The sequence below is a fragment of the Centropristis striata genome, chromosome 21 (assembly GCF_030273125.1).
Source record: "Centropristis striata isolate RG_2023a ecotype Rhode Island chromosome 21, C.striata_1.0, whole genome shotgun sequence".
In the NCBI taxonomy this organism is placed as follows: Eukaryota; Metazoa; Chordata; class Actinopteri; order Perciformes; family Serranidae; genus Centropristis; species Centropristis striata.
Genome location: NC_081537.1, coordinates 19,098,043 through 19,121,379, shown reverse-complemented (window position 1 = coordinate 19,121,379; position 23,337 = coordinate 19,098,043). Strand labels below are relative to the sequence as shown.

The following is a 23,337-nucleotide window of genomic DNA, read 5'->3' as shown; positions in this document are numbered from 1 at the left end:
TGACTGGTTGGAAGAACTGGAGGGGCTTGTTCATGTTCATGTCATGGCACTGTTTGTATTGATAAATCATGGAGCTACAATTCTCGAGCTGCAGAAGGCTCAGACGCTGCAAAAGTCCATAAACAGATAATTGTAATAAAGCCCATCGGAAACCCATCTGTCTGTCCTGTATTGGTCATGAATATTGATAAAACCAATAGCATGAAGACAAAAGGACGCAAAGAGAAAGAGAGAGAAAAGGGAGAGCCGATGAAATCAAAGCAACTCAAGTTGTCATATAGTCAATGGCATCATGAACTGGACTTTTCTATCTATTAGCAACACATGGTAACATTTACTTTGTTCTGTTTTTGATTCTTTTCCTCGGCTGGTTTTTGCTATAAAAGGTGGTTGGTTAGAGCAGGTATAGTGGGCGTGGCCTATAAGACATCAGGCTAGAAAACAGGACGTGGCCTGTGGTGGTCGCACACATCCAGGCGTTGCACTCTGCAACCCCCTTCCTCCTCCTCTTCCTCCTCCTCCTCCTCCCACAAACAAACCTACCACCTCTGGACTTAGTGGGACACGCCACCACTTCACAGCACAGCTCAGAGACTCAGGCATGCAGCACACTCGAGATGGTCACACTTTGTCAATGAGGATTTGAACTGAGAGTCGATTCAGAGATTTAAATCATGGTTGAATCCCACAAAACCATTTGAAGTGCGTATTTAGGGATACTTCAAAGCCAAGGTGGCGAGTTTATGATGGCGGTGTAACCTCTGGAGTTTCAACGCGGTATAAATCACACGGAGTAAGATAATTCACGTGCAATAAGACCCCCCCCTCCCTTCCCCAAAGAGTCTATACTGCCCAAATGTTCTTCATATTCATCATTATCATTGCCATAACAATTATCATAATGGTCATTGTCATTTTCACCATTGTCTTCTTGTATAGTCTTCAGTGTCAGTTATGAAGATATGGTCTTTAGCATTGCAGGTACGTGTATGTCTGCAGGTATTTTTCTGTGTGTGCTGTATGTATTTATGTATGTGTGTGTGTGACGCCGCAGTCATGCACGACTGGCGTCTGTAGGTAGCATCTGAAGTCTCAAGTATCCTGTCCAGGAAAATATCTGATTTCCACCTTGGTGATTTACGGGGCGCTGTGAAACATCAGCGCCACAGCCCAACCGTTATTTTAACGGCACCAGCCCTGCCTCTGCCTATTCACTCATAAATTCACCATCTTCTATGGCTACACCCTGATTTCCTGTCCTGTTGCTTGGGGTTAGACTTGGACCGTCAGTGTGCTTGTTTCTTCAGCATCCTCAGTGCTTCAGCAAGTCCCGTCTGCTAACAGGGAGGAAGGCCAAGAACATTGGAAGAGACACTTAGTGCTTGTCTGGGTGCTTTTACATCATCTTTGTTCTGGTGCTCGCTCCCCTTCGCTCAACACACTGCACAGTCTGCCATGTGCTTCAATTAAAAGTCTTCCTTGGCCTCTCTGAGTCCGACAGGAGAGGTCCCTCTGTGGCAGGGAAGTGACTGCTCTCGTTATCTGGCTGGCCCCAAAATGGTTCTTTACTGGGAGTTGAACTGGTGCTTTTTTAAATCATTTGGAATGGTGTTTATGTTCATAAAACAAGCCTCTCTCCGAGGCTCTGCTCATTGGTAAATACTGTACAATAAGGGTCCGTGCCCTTGGGCCAGTCTGTATGTGTGTGTTTGTGCTTGGGTGTATGTGTGCTTGTGTGTTTACATGTTTGTGCTTGCCAGCATGTGTGCAGATGTGATTATTGGAGAGTAAACATTAACATCAGCATGTCTATGTCGGTGTGTATGTGTGTATTTTTTTTTCTTTTGAGAATATATCTATTTATGTACATATACCGTTATATATAAAGGTGTATGCGTATATGTCTGTGTGTCTTCCGCCTCAGACGTAATACTCCTTGTCTTTGTTCTTCTTGTTCTTGGAGATCTTGGCGATTCCCAGCGGCTTGTCCTTGGTGCTGCCGTTGGGCTGTGTGGCTGAGTTGCTGATGTAGTTGCGGCTCTCGTCCACGTGGTAGGAGCCCTCGTCGCGGTTGCGGTACTTGTACATGGCGTAGAGGAGGATGAGGATGCAGAGGGCTGCCGCCGCCACGATGCCCACCACCATACCTGTAGTGCTGCTGCTCTCCCGAACCACCTCGGATGGAGGTGGGAACACCTTCACCTCCGGCAGGGGAGGGCGGGCTGTAAAGAAAGAGAGGAGGCATTTGATGTAACAACATATTTTACTGCATTATTAATTTGTATCACATGTTGGGTTGATCTGAAGAAGGCTGGAGCCAGAAGATACAATGCATCATCATGATGAATTATTTGACGTGCATTTTGCACAATGCTACATCCTGGCAAGGGAAGGCTGCAGCTTAGAGCCAAAGCTGTTTGCATATTATCACATAATGTGTAAACAGATTACATTACAGCGTGTTGAGAGGAGGACCAGTGCACAGGTGCACAATATATCAGTTTTATTACGTACATTTGACACTTTATGATGTGCACTGGAAGCGAGGGCTGCAGTGTGGTGATATACAGGATGACAGCATATTAAATGATTATTGCTAAAATAATTCTTTGAGCTGGACGAAAGAGAGGGAGGTAACACAGGAAAGAAACTGCTATATAAAAAAGGGATAAATAACAAAGGATAAGGGAAGGTGGTGAAAGCACAGAAAGGGATGGAGATGGAGATTTGGAAGTGGATGGAGAGTGTTAGGTAATGCCTGGAGGCTAAAACCTAAGTGGAAATGAAAAATTCATTGTAGCGAGCGACCAAGCGGCAGGAAAGAACTGAGGGACAGTGAGCGTGGAGGACAAGAAAAAAAAGAGGCAGAGGGATGTGTGTACTTGTTTGGGGTGGGGCAGAGTCCTGCACCAGATTGGGTGCATGCAAAAATGTTGTGTAACGGGTAAAAAAATACACCAATATCAATTAGCTGGCAGCAGTAAAAATCATCGGGCGGGCAGCGAGTTATGTAATTTTTTCCTGAAGAAATCAGTACTAAACATTGTGCAGTATTTTAACATCTAAATCATACCAATAATACATTGTAAAAGGCCAAGTCAGATGCTTGGGAGAAATTTGGGCTCATCAGAGATTTTGTCAGCGGTTTTACTGCTTGTAAGAAGTGCTGAAATGTTTTAGTCATTCCACCAGCATCGGCACCGGCAAGAGACTTTTTCTCAGCTGGATTTGTGATTCAAGATCAGAGAACCAAGCTTAAACCAGGGACTGTGGAAGATATTTTCAGCACAGCAACCTCATGCTTGATTCTGACAAATAGGCTAGAGATAATTTTTATGAATTAAATTGATGTTTCTACATCAACATACATTGAATGACTGTGTGTTTTTAATGATACATTGGGGTTGTGAGACTTATATTAACAGGTCTGGATAAGGGTTACAAAGGTATGATATCTTCATGGTATGATAACCGTCTTAGAAAATATAACATAACAAATTTATGGTATTACATTATTATTATTATGAGGTATAATAAAGGAACACATTTTTGTTGTACAAATACTTTAATATAACTGAAATTTTCTTCTTTTTGTGTTTGATGTGTAAAAAGTGTCCCTTTTGAAAATATACTTCTCCATACCATAAATATGCAAATGTACACTGCATGATTACCATCAATTTTCATAACACGGTATACCAGTTTCAAGGCTGCAACCCTAGTCTGGATTTGACTTGGAAAGAATTGCTGATACAGTCACTGAAAAAATATTAGAGCATTGTTTTTTTCAATTTCTTGTTCATTTTAATGCCTGGAACAACTAAAGGTAGATTTGTTTGAACAAATATAATGATAACAACAAAAATAAAATAGCGAGTGTAATTTAAGAACTGATATCTAGCCATTTTCCATGGTTTTCTTGATAATTAATAACCAAAATCATTATCAATTTACCTTTAGTTGTACCAGGCATTAAAATAAACAAGAAACTGAAGAAAACAAGGGTGGTCTAATCATTTTTTTCATGGCTGTATCTCTAAAACGTGACCTGTGTAGGAGTCTGGGACGGGGTATTCTCACCTGAACTGGGGTCACAGGGGTCAATGTCTTCATCATCGCTGGGACATTCAGCTGACGCCACCAGCAGGTCGTCTGCCGACTATGGAGAGAGGATTCAGGAAAAAAAAGACCATTAGAACATCGTTTATAGACACAAACTGTGCTCTACACCTTCTTCTGTTTATTTTCTACGTGTGCGAGCACTCAACACCAATCCATCGCCCACCCGTTTTCCAGTTTGCCACAAACACTTTTGCCTGTTACGGCCCCCAGCAATGGCAGGCGGCCAAAACTAGGGGAGAAGAAGAAAGGAGGAGGGAGGAGAAAAAACATTGAATTCTGTTTAAAACCACAAGGGGACACTCAGTTATCATCTCCTACTCTCTTGACCCCCTCCCTCTCTGTTTTCTCCTTTGGCTTTTTTATCTTCCACACCTCCCTGCTTCTCTTTGTTCTGCTCTCTCCATCTGATATTGGCTAGTGTTCACAAGTGTTGGAGAATGCGCAAGCCAAAGAGAGGAATGAAGCCATTTTTTTTTCATTAAATATATTTCAGCTAAGCACTTGACAGTTCATTTAAATCTCCTTTGCTTAACACCTCTCCATAAGCACCATGTCAATAACCCACTTAAACCCAACCTCTAACCTACATCAACCAAGTAATATCTCAACAACCGCTCATTCTCCGTGGCTTGCTCCCTCTCTATGGAAAAGGCACCCTTTTTCCTCTCCATCCTTGCTCCTCCTGTTGCCATGGCAACTCTAAGTTCAGGCTGTTAAAAATGATGGGGAATAAAAAAAAAAAAGGAAAGAAAAAAAAAGTGTGTGCACCCTCAGTAGGGACCTGTGCATTGATTTGCCATTCCAGCCAGAGTATGTGAGGAAAAAAGAGAAGGAGGAGAGAAAGATAGATGGATAAGAAGGAATTTGACGGGAATTGGGGAAGGAGAGAGAGAGGAAGAGAGAAAAGAAAACGGGATAGGAGGAGGAGGACTTCAAAGTGCTGCGGTCTTTACTTAACACCGTGCTAATGTGCTCCGCATATTCATGAACTACTGTTAAACATCGCCTGCCTTGACGCTCCGGCATGAGATATGTGAATGTGTGTGTGTGTGTGTTTTAACCACACTGGGCGCTCCGTGCCAGCACTAAATTAAAATTGGATTGTGATGCATTGCAGTAGATGTTACACAGAATAAAGGAGAGAGCGGCAGAGCTATAAAAGAGAAGAGCTCTAGAGGCAGATTACAACCGGAGCAGAACAGAATCTGAACCAAATCAAAGTGCTAAGTGGTCGATGATGTCTTAGCTGAAACCTACAGCCAGCATTTCAAACACAAACTCATTAAGCCTTCTCTAATGACCATGCCTTTGTTTAAACATATATAACATAAGGTTAGAGAAGGAACCACTATTTGTCTGAAAATCGACGCACTGGCCTTGTGCGGTGTGGTCTCGGTCCTGACGAGTCTACTGTGGTTTAGTTTGGCCTGAAACATATATTAAGTTATTGATGCTTGACTCTGTCTCTTTCCTCCACTGCCTTTTCCAATCAGTTCTGCCCACTGGGCTGTCAAATGCTGCTCTGGTGAGCTTAGCCTCTGGAATCCAGCCAGTCAATAAACCTCTGTGCCTTTGCCAGGATCCAAATAGCACAAGAACCAATCAGCCAGTAGGAAACACATCACCGCTGTCTGTCTGTCACTGATCAATGTCAGGCCACCATGCTTGATTATTGATCAGAAAAAAAAACAACACCTATGTGCCCTCCACGGGAACCTTTTTCGAATCGTGATTTCAGCTAAAACAAAAGTAGAGAAGTACATTAAAAAAAAGGCCCCTCCTCTGATCTGTGACATCCCGACATCAGCTGACCGCCCCATTCAACCGGCAAGGTGTCGATTGGACTATTGATCCACCTATCACATGGGAGACAATGAACATGAGGAAAACTAAAGACATGCCAAACACAACTTAAACCACATCAATAAACCAGAGAAGTTTACAGAAGATGCACTAAAGAGATATGTCTCAGAAAACCCCCGCCCCTCCACCTCCTGTCCCTCCCTCTTTGTCCCCATCTTTTCATAGTCTATCAATAGAGCATGCTGACATAATGATGGACACTGATGCACAAAGATAGAAGGACACACCGGAGGGTAGAGAAAGGAAGTGAGAGAGCATGAAGAGAAGGTTATCTGCATGCCGAAAGAGCGGAATCTCTACCTGAGCAGCCGAACAGTGCCAACGACCGTCCATGCCTCCCTGACTGCCTAGTTCACACATAGTAGCTGTCCTCACTCACTCTTGCAGAAGATTCAACAGCTTGTCTGTTACTTTCACAACTGTAAATCAAACACACATGTACATACACAAGCTCTATAATATAAGCCAAGCACGCTCCATTGCTCTCTTTCTACTGAGACACATCTACACAGGCACACAGGCAGATCGGGCTGAAGTTGGCAGGCTGATGATGAAGAGATCCTGGCGAGAGAGGAGAGAAGCTAGCTCCACTACTGCAGATGGTGAGATAGACTCATACACTGCCTGCATTAACAGCCTATCACTAGAGCTCAACCACAGAGAGAGAGAGAGAGAGAAATAGAGAGAGAGAGAGAGAGAGAGAGAGAGAGAGAGAGAGAGAGGGAGGGAGAGAGGAGAGAAGGGGGGGGAGTGATGGGTAAATATGGAAAGCTATGGAGGGAGAGAGAGCAAAGGAGAGTGAGAAGAAAGGAGAAGAGGAAAGTGAGAGAGGGAGGCGGGAGAAAGTATCTCCAGAAGATGGATAGCGAGCGGAAGAAAAAAAAAAGCAGGAAAGATGTGAAAGAGAAGATAGCAAGAAAAAAACAGACAGGGAGGGAGCGACTGAGAGATGGATGTTCAGAGGGCTTGTGGAAGTGTCTGGGTCAGCTGATTCCTGACGGCCAATCAGGCGCCGCTCTGAGCCTCAGGTTTCTTCTATCAGTCTTCCCATCAAACACAGGTGCACACACACACCAACACACACACACATACATCCACAGACAGACACCAAACATCAAAACTCCAGCTCTGTGACTCAGAGCAGCCTCTAGCATAAACACTCACACACATATACATACACACACACACACACTTCTCCTAGCTGGTGCTCAGCTGTCATGCATTATTAATCCTTTCCACTTTTCAACATGTAAGAGAAAAAAAAGAAAAGCCAACAGACTGTGGACTTCAGGAGGAGGAACGTAACACATTCTTACTGCACAAAGTACTGGTGGTGAAAGTGAACCCATGGGGCAACTTAGGCACTTAAAAAAAAAAAAACAGTCAAACATAGGGCGTGTGTGTGTGAAATCGATAAATTGCTTGGACCCGAAGCACCTTTGGATCCCTCACTGCCCCTCCTCTGATGCAATATGCTGCAATTCAAGCCTATTGTTCTCAATCCACCTGAGTGTTTGTGTGTGTGCGTGTGTGTGCATCCTGTGTTCACATTGTATGTGTGTGCTGGTTGAGGCCAGGTTGGTTGCCTGGCAACACTAGTCAGCCTCAATGGAGAAGCTGTAGATTCTTCTTAAACAAGACCAACACACACACACACACACACACACACACACACACACACAGATAGTTTGGGGGCCAGCAGAAGTGATTTGACTTGCGCTTGCACAGACGAGCACACACTGCATCATATTGAGCATATAGTGGGTCTGACCTAGTTCTCATGCAGTGGTATCGACTCCAGCAATTCTGCATCCCAGATTTAGCCTCATCATGTCACAAGAGCAGGAATGGTTCATTTAAAACACATATACAGGGTGCAATTGAGAGGTGAAGTGTGAAAACAAGCCCCTGTGACAAGGCTGTCACTCTGCAGCACCATCCATCCAGCTCTCATATCCATTATTGATGCCTGAGGCTTAGCTCACAGCTCTCCTCGTTCTATTATTTATGTCTGAAACAGCTGGCGGTTAATACACAGAGGAGCTATTCTCTATGGGAGTCTGGATGGTAGAGAGAAAGCAAGCAGCGGGTAGTGGGGCTCACTATCTCCATGGCAACTTGTATCATTGGGAAAAAAAAAAAAATTCAGTGCGGCAGGCAGGCACAGTTTTATAACACAGAAGAAGAACTGCAGTACACACAGACGCCCACAAAGAGCCTGACAACATCACACCAGTGATCTGAACAAAAGAGTCTGCGGTGTATCTGCTGATAATGTATCCTCTGACATTAGCATCGACTCAGATGCAGTTGCATCCACTATAAATAAGCCCCAAACAGTTATGTGTTTCTATTGTAGAGTCCCATTTGCATCAGTTTACTAGACGCATATTATGGAAAAGCTATTACAGCTTCCATTAACACAAACATTTCTCCTCCTGTAATTTAAAGGGTTGGGACCACTTAGCTGAGAATCTGCCATCTAATCCACTAATGTGAATGTGCTGTGGCAGAAAAATTAAATGTGTATGTGAGTCTTGTGCTGATGAAATGTTTTTGGCCCCCTTTTTGTTTTGCATGCAACTTTTGATGAAGATGATGCTACTGTGCAAATAAAACAGTATTAATAATTCATGGGAAAGGAGAAAAACATGTTGAACGTCCTGGAAAAAGGAGCTGCATTATTTTACAGAAGGATGTTTTCTTATTGTTGTTTGACAGTGAGGCACTCTAGGATCTCATTACAGCAAGACTTTTCAGATATCTGGTGTTACATTGCACAGATTTTGTAAATCAGTGATTGCCCCTTTGAAATCAGTTTTAATGCTCGCATAACTGTCATGATGTTTTAATGGGAAGGGAGTTAAATAATGCTCCAAAGTTAGGAAAACTGACATGGCCATTTTTAAAGCGGCCCTTTGACATCCGACCTCAAGATACCTGAATAAAAATGGGTTCTATGGGTAGCCACAAGTCTCCCCTTTACACAAATGGCTACTTTCTGCAGTTTTCGACAGAAATCATGTCTATTGTATTTGGATATTTCCACATTATGAGATCTTAAAATTGGATAAGTTGGTATAACTGGAAAGCTGAGACTCTTGTGGATTCAATGAGCTCAATTGTATTTATGTGTGATGATGTCAGTCCCCATAGTAGCATTTAATTGCAGTGAGAGCATTACCTGAAAATCGACCTTACTATACAAAATGACCTGTTGTGACCTCTAGGATAATCACAGCCTCATGAAACTTTACAGCCACAAACTAGAGCATTCAGAGGATATATGGCTTGACTATGAATATTTTTATTGCATATTGCTTAAATTAAATGTAAGACTTGGTCTAACTTAAAGAAAGAAGCGTGGAAGTAATATAATCTGTAGGCGGATCAGTTTTATAAGTACATCGTGAAACCATGCATTTCTTTGGCCATCATGTGCATTTTTTCACTGTGTATGTATGTGTACACAAGCAAAACGTGTGTATGAGTTCATGTATGTATCTGTCAGTACATGGTAATGAATATGATATGTACTTTCTTTTCCTTCTCTCGGTAACACTTATACAGCATGTTATACAGTTGAATCATTCAGGCATATAATTTCCCCTCTATCTTTATGTATATTTGTATTGTGTGTGTCACTGTGTATTATGTTGTTGGTTAAAAAACTTGAACCAACTTTTAAATCAAGGTATAAAACTTTATTTAAAAGTCCTGGTGGCCCAGGGGTCTCTCCAGATGGCGACCGTGTAAATTCATCGTCCACGGCTCGAGCCTGACTGTCGACATTTGATGCGTATCATCACCCTTCTTTGCTACGTCCTCATCTCTTGTCAGCTTCCATTATGTAATATCTAATAAAGGCTAATATGCCTGAGAAAAAAATTGTCTTTCAGCATTCATCATGATCCACTGCTTAGATCACTATATTTATCTTTTTGAATAAAAAAATCTGATTAATGTTTTCAATGCCTTCTTACCTTTAATGCCTTATGAAAAACAATTTGAATAGCCTTTGGGTATGAAATATTGCAATCCCACTGCATGATTCGGCTTTACGGCTGCATGACGTGCTTTATTTTGGTTTTACAATTGCAAAAGCTTGTAGATAATACCTGCTACCTGTGATTTTTTTTTGTACTGAGCCGATACTTAAAGGTGGAGTTAAAACACTGAAGACCACTGATCTTGTCCAAGGGAATCGTCACTAGCACGACACTGGAAATGCTGCACAAACCTGCCATTAAATAGTCAAGGCACCGTGTTTTATTGACTCGACCTAGATTTTAAAAAGTAGCAGCTTGTAAAACTGAATAATAGCAGCTCACTTACAGTGAGTGTCATTTTTAAGCAGCAGTTTCACACAGTGTCCTGCCTACACTATTTTTAGTTGAAAACTGCAGCAGAAAACACAAGAGATAATAGTAATAATAATTAATAATTGATAGGATTTAAATAGCGCTTTTAAAGATACTCAAAGGCACTTAAAATGAAATGGATGAATAAATACGAATACAGAAAACAAGCTTATGACAGTTCAGTTTGGAAGACTCAGTGGGAGTCAGGTATTGTAGGCTTTCTCGGAAAGGTTTTGAGTTTATTTTTAAATGAAAGCAGTGAGTCTGAGTTTTGGATATTTGTAAGGAGGGAGTTCCACAGTCTTGGGGCAGCAATGGCAAAGGCTGCCCAAAAGGAGATAAGTTTTGCTACCAAATAAGTGAGTCGAGTCGAGTAGAGCCGTACCACGCATTTGAAACACGGCTTACAAAAAAAACCTCTCCTCGCCTTGAGTACAGTTTAAAACAATCCCACTCCTCCTGTCGTATCTTACTATCCTCTAGTCTTTGATTAGTGGGCTGTGTTCTGGCTAATCCTCTTACCGAGTTCGAAAAGACACTTATCAAGGCAAATTAACACTTTTTAATTACCAATTGTCACAGCAAAAGGATGATGGCAGCGGGGCGATAGGACGCATAGTATACGTACAAGATATCTGAGGAATTACATACATCTCTGTTTGACCACACACAGAGGGGAATTCAATGAAGTTATAAATGTGATTCTGACCGGCTGTGTCCCTGCTGCGCCCTGTTTCCTGTTGGTGGCCGTGGTGGTTGTGATGTCACTTATGGAGGGGGCGGAGTCAGAGCGGTTGCCTCCAGCTGCAGCACTGGACTGCGGGGTGATGGAGGAGGATGGCATGTCGCCGACCAGCCGCGCGCTGCCGTCCACTCTGATGTGCGGGTGCCCCTCTGCGGCCATGTTGAGGATGCGGAGGCCGTTGTAGTAGAGTCCCGACAGCTGGCCCTGGAACATGCCCGCGTTTCGGTCACCTCCGCCGACACGCACCGTCGTCTGGCTGTTGAAGATGGTCAGCTGGCGACCTACACAGACACGGGCGTGCACGCAAACACGCAGCAAACATAACACACAGGCACAACAGGAAGGAAGGTGGACAGACACACGCAAATACAGTCACACACACATACATACCAGTGGTCACATACGTGCATACATACACACACAAGAGTGTTTGAGTGTTACACAATCCACCACCCCCAAGCCATGGTGAGAGGATGGGATAGATTAAGCATGGCAGAGCAAATCGAAGCCGTGGAGAACCGTGGAGAGGGCTGAGACTGTGAGAGATAAGAGTGGGAACAGGAAAGAGGAAGAGGAAGAGGAGAGGAGAGGAGAGGAGAGGAGAGGAGAGAAGGGGGTGAAGAGACGGAGAAGTGGAGGAGGAGGATGAAGAGGCAAAGAACAGAAGGAGGAGGAAGAGGCAGCAGATGAGAGGAGTCAGAGGGTCCTGAGAAGACGGGGCTGACAGATGGTTGCGATGGTGATGGCTGTGCGGCACGATATTGTATTTGAAGGAGCAACAGACAGGCAGACAGAGAGACAGAGACCTAGAGAACTGTTGTAACAGCCCTATGAAGCATGCACAGGTTATAAGCTCTAGCACTGCTCACTGTTAAAGGGACCAGAGGCTAATTTAAGGAGCTCTGCTGCAGTTTAGGAGGAAAACTTTTACATTTTTTCAAAAAAGCATTGCTCTATTAGTCATTTCAAATTTACATAATTATCCCACAATACTTTGCATGTACTTTAATTTGATTACAAAATTGTTTCTCAACATTATAATCTTTAATGAATGCTTTATCGTTTACAATTTTCATAATACACAATTATTTACCAGTCTTAATAAAGCATCTTTTATCAGTACTTGTTTTCTATTTTCTGATTTATTCACATTTAAATCTCTCCATCGTCCCTTTAACCTGATATTATCAGATACACACTAACAAGATACGTTCACAGGCACTACAGTTTACACAGTATTACACACTACAGCTGCCCAACTTTTAAATACTTAGTTATGGATTTATTTTTAGATGTTAGTTGATGGTGCACAATATAGTATATTCAACTGTCTTCAAGTTGTATTTTTTAAGCTGAAAGTTTTAAGGAATTTTAATCAGGGTTTTTACCTTTGTCGAGTAGCCAATCGTCAACTACTCGACCGAGCCGATAGGGGATTCGCTGTCTGGCGATGGCCAGGCGCTCGTTATCAATGTTGCCTTTAATTTAGAGATGAAAACACAGTAGTAATTACGCACATCCAAACGTGGTACAGGAGCTGGATACAAAAAGAACAGCAATGAAAAGAAAGTAATGGTCTGCTCATTGTTAGCATGTCACTGCGTTAAGGTAAGCTTGAAGAGAAGAGGAGCTGAATTTACTATGTTTCCAGTGAGCGGACTCTTACTCTCTGTTCATTGGGTTTAATTTAAAGAGACATTTCAGGGGTTAACATCTGAAAGAGCACAGGGAAATAATGTTACAGCTGCCACATACTGTCTAAATGACTGACTGAGTTTAGAGTTACATACAGGAAGAACCCTCACACACACCTCACAACAACTAGCATTTAGCATTTTAACTATCTAAAGCCTGGACCTCATTGTGTTAACCTAAGATTACCACTTTAAATATAAAAACCAACAAAGATAAAAACAAAAACTATGTTCAACAAAATACACTTTTTTCTTTTTCTTCTTATTTTTTCTCTCTAGTTAAACATTTAACTCAAAATATGACATGTTTTTAAATTATTGTTTGTCCAAAAATGCACCAACTGTTATTATTTTCTTTTATGGTGAGAAAAACAACCTGAATTGACTATTTTCATAAATTACCTTTAACACTATTTAACAGGCCTAACATGACATAGCTGGCTAATATACAAGCTATTGTAATAACTAACTCTTTTTATGGTTTAAAAAGTCATGTTTACATATCAGATCACACATATTTCATTTCAAACACAATAACATAAAACAAAGCTGCAATTATATTTCTCAACTTCAGTGTTTGAATATAAACATTGATAGGAACACTCAATCAGGAGCTGGGTTGATTTGGACTAAAGTGTGGTTAGCTCTGTCCCAGGACAGGCAGTGCTGTGGTGGGTCGGAGGGTTGGGCTGATGTGGGCGGGGCAGGGCCTACCTGAGGGATAGCGCTCTATGACTGGCAGGTCATCCAGTTGGAGGGTCGCATTGCCTCCGCTGCGGGTGAACCGAATTATGTGGTACTTTCCATCGTTGACAAACTTGGAGCTCTCCTCGATGTTGATGTCATCCGTGCCAACATTAAACACTACTCTAATGTTGCCTTTGTCCTGAGGAGAGACACGAAAATGCTTCATGAGGAAGGTAATCTTTCTAAAAAGGGAAAGATATATTTTCTTTCTTTGTTTTTCAGGCTCTAGTTTATTGTGCCTGAAGCTAAGGTACTCCTTTTTTGTCTACATTGGGCAAAAATTACACAATAATCTTTCAGCATATTGTAATTCAAGCGGTCTGAGAGAAAACTAGACTTCTGCACCTCCTCTAGGCTCTGTTTCAGGCTGGAAAAAGGCTCAGCTTTGACTGGTGATAAATCTAAAAGTTTAAAAATGTAAAAAAAAATCTTGGGGTGTGGAGTTAGATAGAAGAGAGCTTACCAGATGTACAACCAGCTCATCAACTGTTCTTGAGACTCGGTTAAAGGGAAAGATATAATTTCTTTCTTTCTTTTTTTTAGGCCCTTGTTTAGTGTGCTTGGGGTACTCCTCTTTTTTCTAGACTGGCCAAAATAAACTGGCCACAATAATCTCTCAGCATATTGTAATTAAAGTCTTCTGAGAGAAAACTAGACTTTGTACCTAGACTGTACTTCCTCTTGGCTCTGTTTTCAGGCTGAAAAATGGCCTCAAGATACGTCACGTCCCAAAAAAACTTGGAATGTGGAGTGAGAAGAGAGCTTACTTAACGTCTGTAACCAGCTCCTCAGCTTTTCTTGAGACTCGTGTTTAAAGGCTACATTCGCTTTTATTAGCACAATACACGTGAATCTCAGACTGTCTGTGGCTGAGGTGCATTGTGGGTAATGTAGGCACAAGGTTTTGAATAGGAAGTATTATTTGTGGAATAAAAAAGATGGTATCTGACTCTGACAACAAAACTCTCCATCCTAAGTCTAATAATGATAAAGGAGAGCAATTCTAAATCAACTGATTACTCATTTTATGTTGCCATTTTGGCCGGAAGATAATGGGTCTGTTCAATTACCCACATTTGTGGTCTGTGCAGGTTCTGCCATGACTGAGTAATATTCACCCTGAAATTAGACGTCTTCATGTCTGCATGCATTACCACAGACTACCGGACTGGTGCTACGCAGGAGACTGTGGTTAACTGTGAGATAACGCTCACTCTGAAGTGGTATTGGGATAAGTGTGCATTGAGTGTCTGCTCAGTGTACTCTCGGCTGGGATTTTTCAGACACAGGACACACTTGTCTACTACCTGATGGCACGTGAATGTGCTTTAACTGCAAGTGTGGCTACTGGGACAGACCCAATGCATCTCCTGAAACTCCGCGTGGGTGAGGAAACAAATGAAGTGTGTGCAGCAAGTATACGGTATGTGTTGAAGAATCGAGAGCAATAAAATAACAAGACTTACTATCTGCAGCTGGAGGTAGTCTCCCAAGCCGGACGCGCTGTCCACCCGGAGCAGAATGGCGTGTTTCTGTTGGGTGCTGAACCCGAGGGCAAGCCTGTCTGCCCTGGTGCTGGGACGTTCATTCGGGGGCCACGTGTAAACCACCACACCTCCATCACGGCCGAAGATATAAGTGGTCCCAGCTGGTCCACACAGATAAAAAATTTAATTGCAAGCATGTCTATATGCCATAAACATTGCTATCTATCATCAGAGGTTCCCTACTGCAGATGGCATCTCCGCCTATTTAACTGCTAAATGTTTTATACACAGGGGGCATATTGGAAAATTGTGATAAAAACTCTAAAATGCCACAGTGGACTGGCCTTCCACATTTTGCTTTTTCCTCCTACACGCTGAGAAAAAAATAATCTGTATTCCCCAAACTACTGAGGGCTGACTGCCATAACCGACTCACACAAATAACAGCATACAATTGCTGGACTCGCTGCAGGATGACTAAATAATCCCCAAGTATCTTACTTGTAATGCTGCTGAGGATAGTTTGTTGAAAATGTAAAAGAGGGCATTATTACAGAAAATCAGAATAACCAAACTAGACACTGAGCAGGTGGTGATTTAGTGCAACTTCAGAATCAACAGTTGACAGTGCCCTCACCTGGTGGATCTGATAAAATGCACACAACAATGCTTTGATTCAGTGTATAAAAGCAAATAATTAAACTGGACCAGTTTTAGACGTGCAGTTATACACCAGGGTGTGTTTTTTGCAGTTTAGAGACACTCAAGGGGAATATTAGGTTTGAAAGAGAGTGCAGGACAAAGAACATTATGCAAATAGCACCCACAAAATCAGAAATAATTCTCTATGATCTATGAAGAGATATCTAGTATTCAGGGGTCACACTAAATAGATTTGAGGTGTTTTTCATTCATTTAAATATTGCAATCATTCTAGACTTTTACTGTAGCTGTCTACACGTAAGAGAGAGAAAATGAAAAGTAGGGCTTTATCAAATGATTGTTAACAATTATCTCTTCAATCAATCAATCAATTAATTTATGATCTACAGAATGTCAGAAAGTAGTAATAAATGTCCCTCCAGGTTTCCTAAAATCCAATGTGATGTGTTTAAATGTTTATTTTCCACTTTATTATGATATAAAGTGCATAAAAGCATTTTTTAGGGACTGAAAACAGCATTTTCTGCCATTTTGGGATGGAAAATAATTCTTTAATGACTTCTTTGGGATTGTGGGTTGACTGACTGATTGGTCAGCTAATCGTTGCAGCTCCAATGAAAAGCAGTGACTCACCATCATTGCATAGCGGCCCAGCATACGATGTCATGCTGCAGTCACAGGTGAAGCCCTCCCACTGCTGCAAACAAACTCCCTGATTTGAGCAGGAGTCTTCTTGACATGTGGTGCTGGGACCTGCAGTGACAGAGGTGGTGGTTGGGGGGTGGGAGGGTGCAAAAGTTAGGAGAACGTAAGCAGACAGACTTTTTTGATTTTTGTCTGGAGCCCAGTGTTTTCACAACAGTGTGCCAGTACTGTATGGTTATTTTTTTTTAGACCTTGAAACATTTGGAAATGGCCGGGTAGACTATTGTGTTGCAATGATGTTATGATTAGTAGTATTAGTAGAAAATAATTGTGAGACTTGTGAGATATTGTGGATAGGCTCCCATTCTTTTCACTAACAGAAGGTGCTGGATTATGAATAGGGGTGGGCGATATATTGAATATACTTGCTCTATTGTCACTTGTTCTACGCAAGATGTAGTAAATGACTATATCGCGATCATCAAGTGAATTTTTTTAAGTTGCCGGGATGAATCTTTGGCACTTTGGTGTTTCATTTCTCTCACTTTCTCCCACCACAACACTCTACTGGGCGAGTGTGTGCAACCTATGAGGCGGGTGTTTCTTTATCTGAAGGGAAGAAGGGAACACGGAAAGAGTCTGGAGAAAGTGAAGCGTAATAATCCCAAGAATCTGTTCAGTCACTGACATTGTAAAACATTACCCTGTGCAGAACTCTGTGCAGGGAAAAGACGGTGAAAGTAGCGCCCTTTTTGTTTTGTGTTACGTGTTTATACTAAGCATTATGGTTTAGGGTGTTTAAGAAGTCTTCAAAGACTAAAAGCGAGGTTCCGGTGAACGTGATTTCACATTCATTCAATAAGTCAGCCACTCTGTCGATAATAAATAAACAATAAAGAAAGCAATATGAATAAAAATATTAAATAATAAATATAATGAATGATAAAAAAATACTGCCTGCAAGCTGTTTTTCAAAGAGAAATTCAATTTCAAATGTGTTAATACTTAGTCAGACTTCATAATTTAATAATACACTTCCACTTCAAAATGACATTACACCACCTCAGAGCAATGTGGAATTTTAAAAGCTCTAAAATATTATAAACAAGCTGTACTCCTTCTAAATTCAGATTTGTTATCTATAATGATCACACTGGTATGATCATCAATTCAAAAGTTAAATCAGACAGTTTTTTAAGAGAAAATATGGATATATATGTATGTAAATTGCAGCACAGCTTAAAAAAATTAAGATATTATTTATAAGCCATATCGCCCAGCCCTAAAACTGAACTAAAACGAAACTGGAATCTGTGTTACTCGGTGAAAAGAGCCAAAAGTGGAGAGCATGCAGGTGGTGAGGCTAGATGAATGGGACATGGACAGGAGGAGGGGTTAAACATAAGAGGGCGGAGTTATGTTTAAAGGCCTTCATCTCAATACTCTCTCTTCAGCAGTCTGTCACCATTCACTCCCAGCCTCATGCTAAAAGCACACAGGAGGAGAATGTCAAAGCTCTAAACTCCTTCGCTGCACTCCTAACATGAGGCGTGGAGGAAAAGGGTGTGAAATGATTCACAAATGGAGTATTGAAGTTTAGGTTGGGAGTCAGTAGGAGAGGGGTTAGAGAGCATGCTGCTACGCAACCCGGGTGGTGGAGCTGTGGTCAACTCAAGTCAAGCGGTGGTGATGTTACTACTGTGATGAAGTCACTATGGTGGCTAGGAGAGGACAGGTCACCTCTGACCTTTGACTCTGGATCACTGGGATCCACACAACACTGGACACCACTGGGTAGTTTCAACACACGCATACACATACACACACACACACACAAATTTTCACACACACACTAGGAATTGACCGATATGGTATTTTTTTCAGCGCCAATTCCGATACCGATGTTTGGAACCTATATACATATATTTGCAGTAAAAATTATTAGAGTCAAAATTTAGAATAACAAACTTTAACACAAAACTTAGTTTCAGAGCCTCTAAACATTAAGTTTAATTAAATGCTGCAAATGAGAACTAGACTGTCTAGACTGTCTTCCCTGGTGATATTTGAGTGTCGCTTCTCTGATCTTGAAGCCAATTGTTGCTTATATTTCCCTGGTTAATCAGTGAAGTACATGTAGTACACTCCAGCCTGGATCCTCTACTAAAAGAGACAAACAGAGTGACAGCTCATTCATGTGAACGGATATGTGCAACGTGGGTTGTCTGCGCATTTTTATAAATGACTAGAATAACTAATAACTAATATAATCTGATCTCATGTCACATCTCTTTCTCATGTCCATGCCGTCTGTCCTTCTTCTTCTCTGCCTCATCTTGCAGTTCTTGCCTACAGTTTAAAGACCCTATTTTTGATAGGGTGTCTTTTCATGACACTGCCTGTCATTGTCTAACCCTGATCCTAAGTTCCAAAGAGCTTGGGTCCTAGAGGTGCAGTCAAGAAAAATAGTATTGCCTGTAGCTTGTGTCAAATCCAGGAGTTCAGATTTGGATCCCTCCTCCTTCAGATGTGAGCGTGGAAAGTTGCAACAGCATTTTCCTTCTGTACTAGAGGCTGGACCCCGGCCCTTCAATAGCTACAGGAACATGCTGCTGCTTTGGCACCACAGTGGTGATTGGCTATTACTTGTGACGCGAACCAATCAGAGAGTGCTATGAGTGGGACACTGAGCAAGGCTACAGGGAGAGGCAGCTGCGTCAGAGCTAAAGTATCGCCTTTTTGTTTCATAGGTTAAAAAAAGAATGATTCGGAAAATCCGCAAAACGCTGAATCTCACTACTGATAATCGGTCGATACCTAACACACGCACTCAGACACATTTTCCCACGCTCATACACGTGTCTCACATGCTCACACAAAGCGATATACCTTGCAAGTCAGCTTTCATCAATGTAACTTTTGTCAGCCAAACAAAAAAGCAAACAAGCAAATTAAGTTAGATGGTTAGTCAATGCACACAGATGCCTGTGAACTGCAGAAAGATCGAGGAGGAGATGAGAGTAAAAAATTTACATCTAAAAGAACCAAAGAGCTGGGTTAGTGGGTTATGCTAATAACAGAGAGTATGAGTTAAATGAAAACTGAAAGAAAAAGCAGTAGGGAAATGTGACCGGGGGACAGATCCACTGGGGGGGGTTTCTGTGTGTTTGCACCTCACCTTCACAGCCTCTCTCCACTTGTCCCATGGTTGCCAGTGCATCAGCCAAAAGGTCAGGAAGCCGGCCATTTAGATCAACTGTTGCGAGGCAACCCTGGAATCCCTCGCGGGAGTGGACCAGCTTCGGCAGGTCGCGATACATCTCTTTGGACACGCCCCCGATGTACAGGTCACCTAGTAGTAGATTAAATGCCAATTAAAGTAACGTTTATCACATCAAAATATAGAAAAGTGGAACAGTCTATTGTGCCATTATGCTTCTTTGCATAGAGTGGAGCGGAGCATTTTCTGTAATTGAGTTATCACTGCTTGTTTTTTTTGTGCATACCCTTTAGGTCGAGGTTCTTGGCACCCATGGTGGTCTGTGTGGTGACTTTGGTGTCAATCTTGACTGTGTGGAGATTGTTTGTGTCTCTGGATATGTGTACGTTGTGCCAGTGGTTGTCATTTAGTGGACTGTTAGAGTTGCCCTTGATCAGGTGTGCTCCATTGCCCAGGTCAGAGATGTAGTGTAGGTAGCTAGAAAGGGGGGGAAAGGAAAGAAAGAGTGAGGAGGGGTATAAAAAATGAGGAGAGAAAAAAGCAAATTCATTGTATTCATGATGAAGAAAAACACAGGGTCATACACTTCAGGGCATTATAATCTGTCTTGTAGAAACGTAATTACAGGAGTAGAAAAAGCGCTGCTTGACTTGTGCATTTTTCATAGTTGATATTTCAGCCTTAAGAATTTCCTTTTTTAATTCATCAAGGACAATGTTAACTGTAAATCCCAGGAAAAATTGAACATGTTGATGCATTTCTGCAAGACAGATATAAACATTGACACATATTTAAACCTCTAACCCATTGCAAGACAATGCACTGACTCATGTAATGTAAATATCGAACACTGTGCATTGTCCGGCTCACCCTTTAACCAGCTCTACCACTATGAAGTCATTGCCGTCTCCCCTGTTGAAGAGAACAAGGCCGTCGGGGGACGTCGTCTTAAACTGCATGAAGAGATGCATGGAGTAGTAGGCCTGCAGTGTGGGCAGCGTGACGAAACTGGAGCGCGAGCGGAAGGTGACGGGGTCAGCCACGATGCTCTTGTAGCCGATAACAGCGTTGAGCTCGCAGTAGTCGATGTCACCGTTCTTGCACAGGTCGATGTAGGGCATGCCGTTCAGTGTCAGGCCCTGAAGGTGGCCGATGAAATTGGAGGGCACAGCAGGCATGAAGCGCTTCTCCGTCACAATACCCGTCTCCACATTGTGGAACTCCAACTGGGTGTGGTCGCCCGCCATCTGACCTGGTGGCGGGGGTAAACTTCAGAGGTGAGGGCTATGGAAAGTTTGGTTTCAAGTGGAACTTTTCAATACTAAAACTTCTCCTAACCACAATGTTTATTCCAACGCTTGAACTAATAGCGACGGACTGCTCAAACTGATGCTCAAACTAAATCTAGTTTACAGGGTTCACAAAACAATGCAGCCAAATACAGGTGCATGACAATAAATTAGAATATCATGGAAAAGTACATTTCCAGTAGTTCAAGTCAAATAGCCTCAACCAAGTATTGAGTCATATAGATGGACATACTTTTCAGAGGCCAACATTTCCATATTAAACATACTTTTTAAAATTGGTCTTCTGTAATATATATTTTTAAGAGGTCTTCATTAAATGTCAGCCATACTCATTATAATTAGAAGGAATTAAATAAATTAAGACATGAACTGTTTCATTCTGTGTGTAATGGATCTATATAGTGTTAATTCCTTATTACTGACGAATAAACTTTTCTATGATATTCTTATTTATTGAGATAGACCTGTAAGTATGTAGGCTCAGGCTGTTGTTTAAAATAAAGTTTCTCAGCATTTTTTTATTCTTTCAAGCATCAGATTTTGAAATTCCATGTTTTTTCCTGGTTTTCCATGACTGGAGTGACTAGTGTTGTACGGTTATGATCACAGTCACATTCCAGAATGATTATTTTCACTTACACAGGTACAGATGTTCTCTAAAAAAGAAATAAAACCCTTAAAATTGGTCTTATGGCATTCAATAAAAAACAAAAACAGCAATTTATCATAAAAAAAACATTTTCAAGCAGATGACTACAGACAGGTTTCAGAGAGTCATTTTTATTTTGAAAAGGTGTAAAGGTAATGCTGCTGTGGTTACCTTCAACAGGCTGCAGGTCGTCCACGGTGAGTTTGAGGCCCTTGCCACGCCGGACTACCCTCACTGTGTGCCACTCATTATCATTGAGGCCCGACCCCGCAAAGATGGTCTCTGGGCCTTTACCTACACATAGCCCAGAGCACCATTAACATAATGCACAGAGAAGTGGAGACAGAGCAGATAGAAATCCAGAGACAGAGACAGAAAAAAAATTGAAGAAGAAGAAGAAGAAGAAGAAGAAAAAGAAGAAGAAGAAGAAGGAGAAGAAGAAGCCAGGCAGGTTGAATTAAAAAATTTAAGGACAGGAAGTGAGGGAATGGAGGGAAATAGCAGATTGAAGGGGGGGCATACATATCCTGGGGAGACAAACACCTCTGTGTCAACACATCCGCTCCACAGATAGACAGACAGGTCACTTTGTAGATACGCCAGCGAGACAGATGATGTGACACAGACGGACAGAAAGATTAACATAAATGAATGCAATGGGTGCCCAAGATGGAGACTGTGAGTCACAACAGGCCCACGCTGAGACAATCCATCTGTGGTCAGATCACACAGCCATGATGATGACCACCTACTACCCACACATGCACAGACAGCACATTGGCACCCCCCTGACTCCTCAGCCACCCCCGCACATACAACATATAGACACAGGATCTTCCCTTTTTGTCTTGCACTGGAGCGCAATACTGCAACGAGCCTCATGGTGGCACTAGACACACAGTGGAACATCAGAGCGAGCTCTCCAAGGTGCTGATGTGCAGCAGAATGAAAGAAGCTGAGCTGTCCTCTCATGATGTCTCTCTCTCTGCACATCTACCAGCTCATATCTTCACATAGTTGACTGCACACATTTGACAGACTGACTGTTCCCAAAACCTCAGTGTCCCCTTGCTCCGACTCACTACAAGCACCCCACCAAACTTGAACACCCACCATCCCCAAACACACACACACACACACACACACACACACACACACACACACACACGCATTGACACACACACACACACACACACACACACACACACACACACACACACACTCACTCAGTTTTCTCCTCCAAGCCCTGTTGGTTTGAGTGAGTCTGCTTACGGTGACCTATAGGAGGTAATGATGGGGGAGGTGAGAAGTAAACTGACCCGAACGGATTCAGCTGCAGAAAATGTCAAGCATGCCTACATCACTCATGGAGGCACGCAGGCAGGCAGGCACACACACACACACACACACACACACACATGAACACACACACAGGTAGAGAGGTAGAGAAAGAGAGAGGGAGGCATGCTGACACGCAAACATAATACGAGAAGTCTATCAAAATGGATCAAAATGGCAGCGTGAATTGCATGTGTGTGTGTTTGCAAAGCTAAAAGAGTGTGTTGTGCGTTCAGAGAGGACACAGGGTTCCCCTGAGGAGACTCAGCTGTGCTCTGGGCATGAGCATCTCATCCTGTTACCATGGATCACTGCCTAACACTGAGTGAAGGAGAGAATATGTGCATGTGCGTGTGAGTTTTGTGAGTGTGTGCGCGTGTTTTTGCATATGTAACCAAATACTCAAAGAATGAGCAGACCGTGGTGAAAGTGAGGCAGTGATCTGTGTCAACGTGGGAACAGGGAGAGGCACAAATACACGCCAGTAAGCACA

At 42.3% G+C, this 23,337-nt stretch overlaps 1 protein-coding gene across 8 annotated transcripts in view; it reads right to left on the bottom strand.

Annotated features, from left to right (window-relative positions):
• nrxn1a (neurexin 1a) overlaps nucleotides 1-23,337 on the bottom strand; it is a 66,831-nt gene continuing 43,494 nt past the window's right edge. For 6 of the 8 annotated variants that reach the window (XM_059325295.1, XM_059325297.1, XM_059325296.1 and 3 more), the window contains 11 exons: nucleotides 21,678-21,800; nucleotides 20,418-20,799; nucleotides 19,834-20,024; nucleotides 19,506-19,679; nucleotides 16,316-16,435; nucleotides 14,999-15,180; nucleotides 13,500-13,671; nucleotides 12,480-12,569; nucleotides 11,056-11,372; nucleotides 4,081-4,159; nucleotides 1-2,222 (listed from right to left, as the gene is read on the bottom strand). In XM_059325295.1, the coding sequence (XP_059181278.1) occupies nucleotides 1,921-2,222; nucleotides 4,081-4,159; nucleotides 11,056-11,372; nucleotides 12,480-12,569; nucleotides 13,500-13,671; nucleotides 14,999-15,180; nucleotides 16,316-16,435; nucleotides 19,506-19,679; nucleotides 19,834-20,024; nucleotides 20,418-20,799; nucleotides 21,678-21,800 (2,132 nt within the window). In that variant the 3' untranslated portion in view covers nucleotides 1-1,920. The remainder of the gene's footprint in view (nucleotides 2,223-4,080; nucleotides 4,160-11,055; nucleotides 11,373-12,479; nucleotides 12,570-13,499; nucleotides 13,672-14,998; nucleotides 15,181-16,315; nucleotides 16,436-19,505; nucleotides 19,680-19,833; nucleotides 20,025-20,417; nucleotides 20,800-21,677; nucleotides 21,801-23,337) is intronic. The other 2 variants (XM_059325301.1, XM_059325302.1) reach the window with 1 other exon arrangement.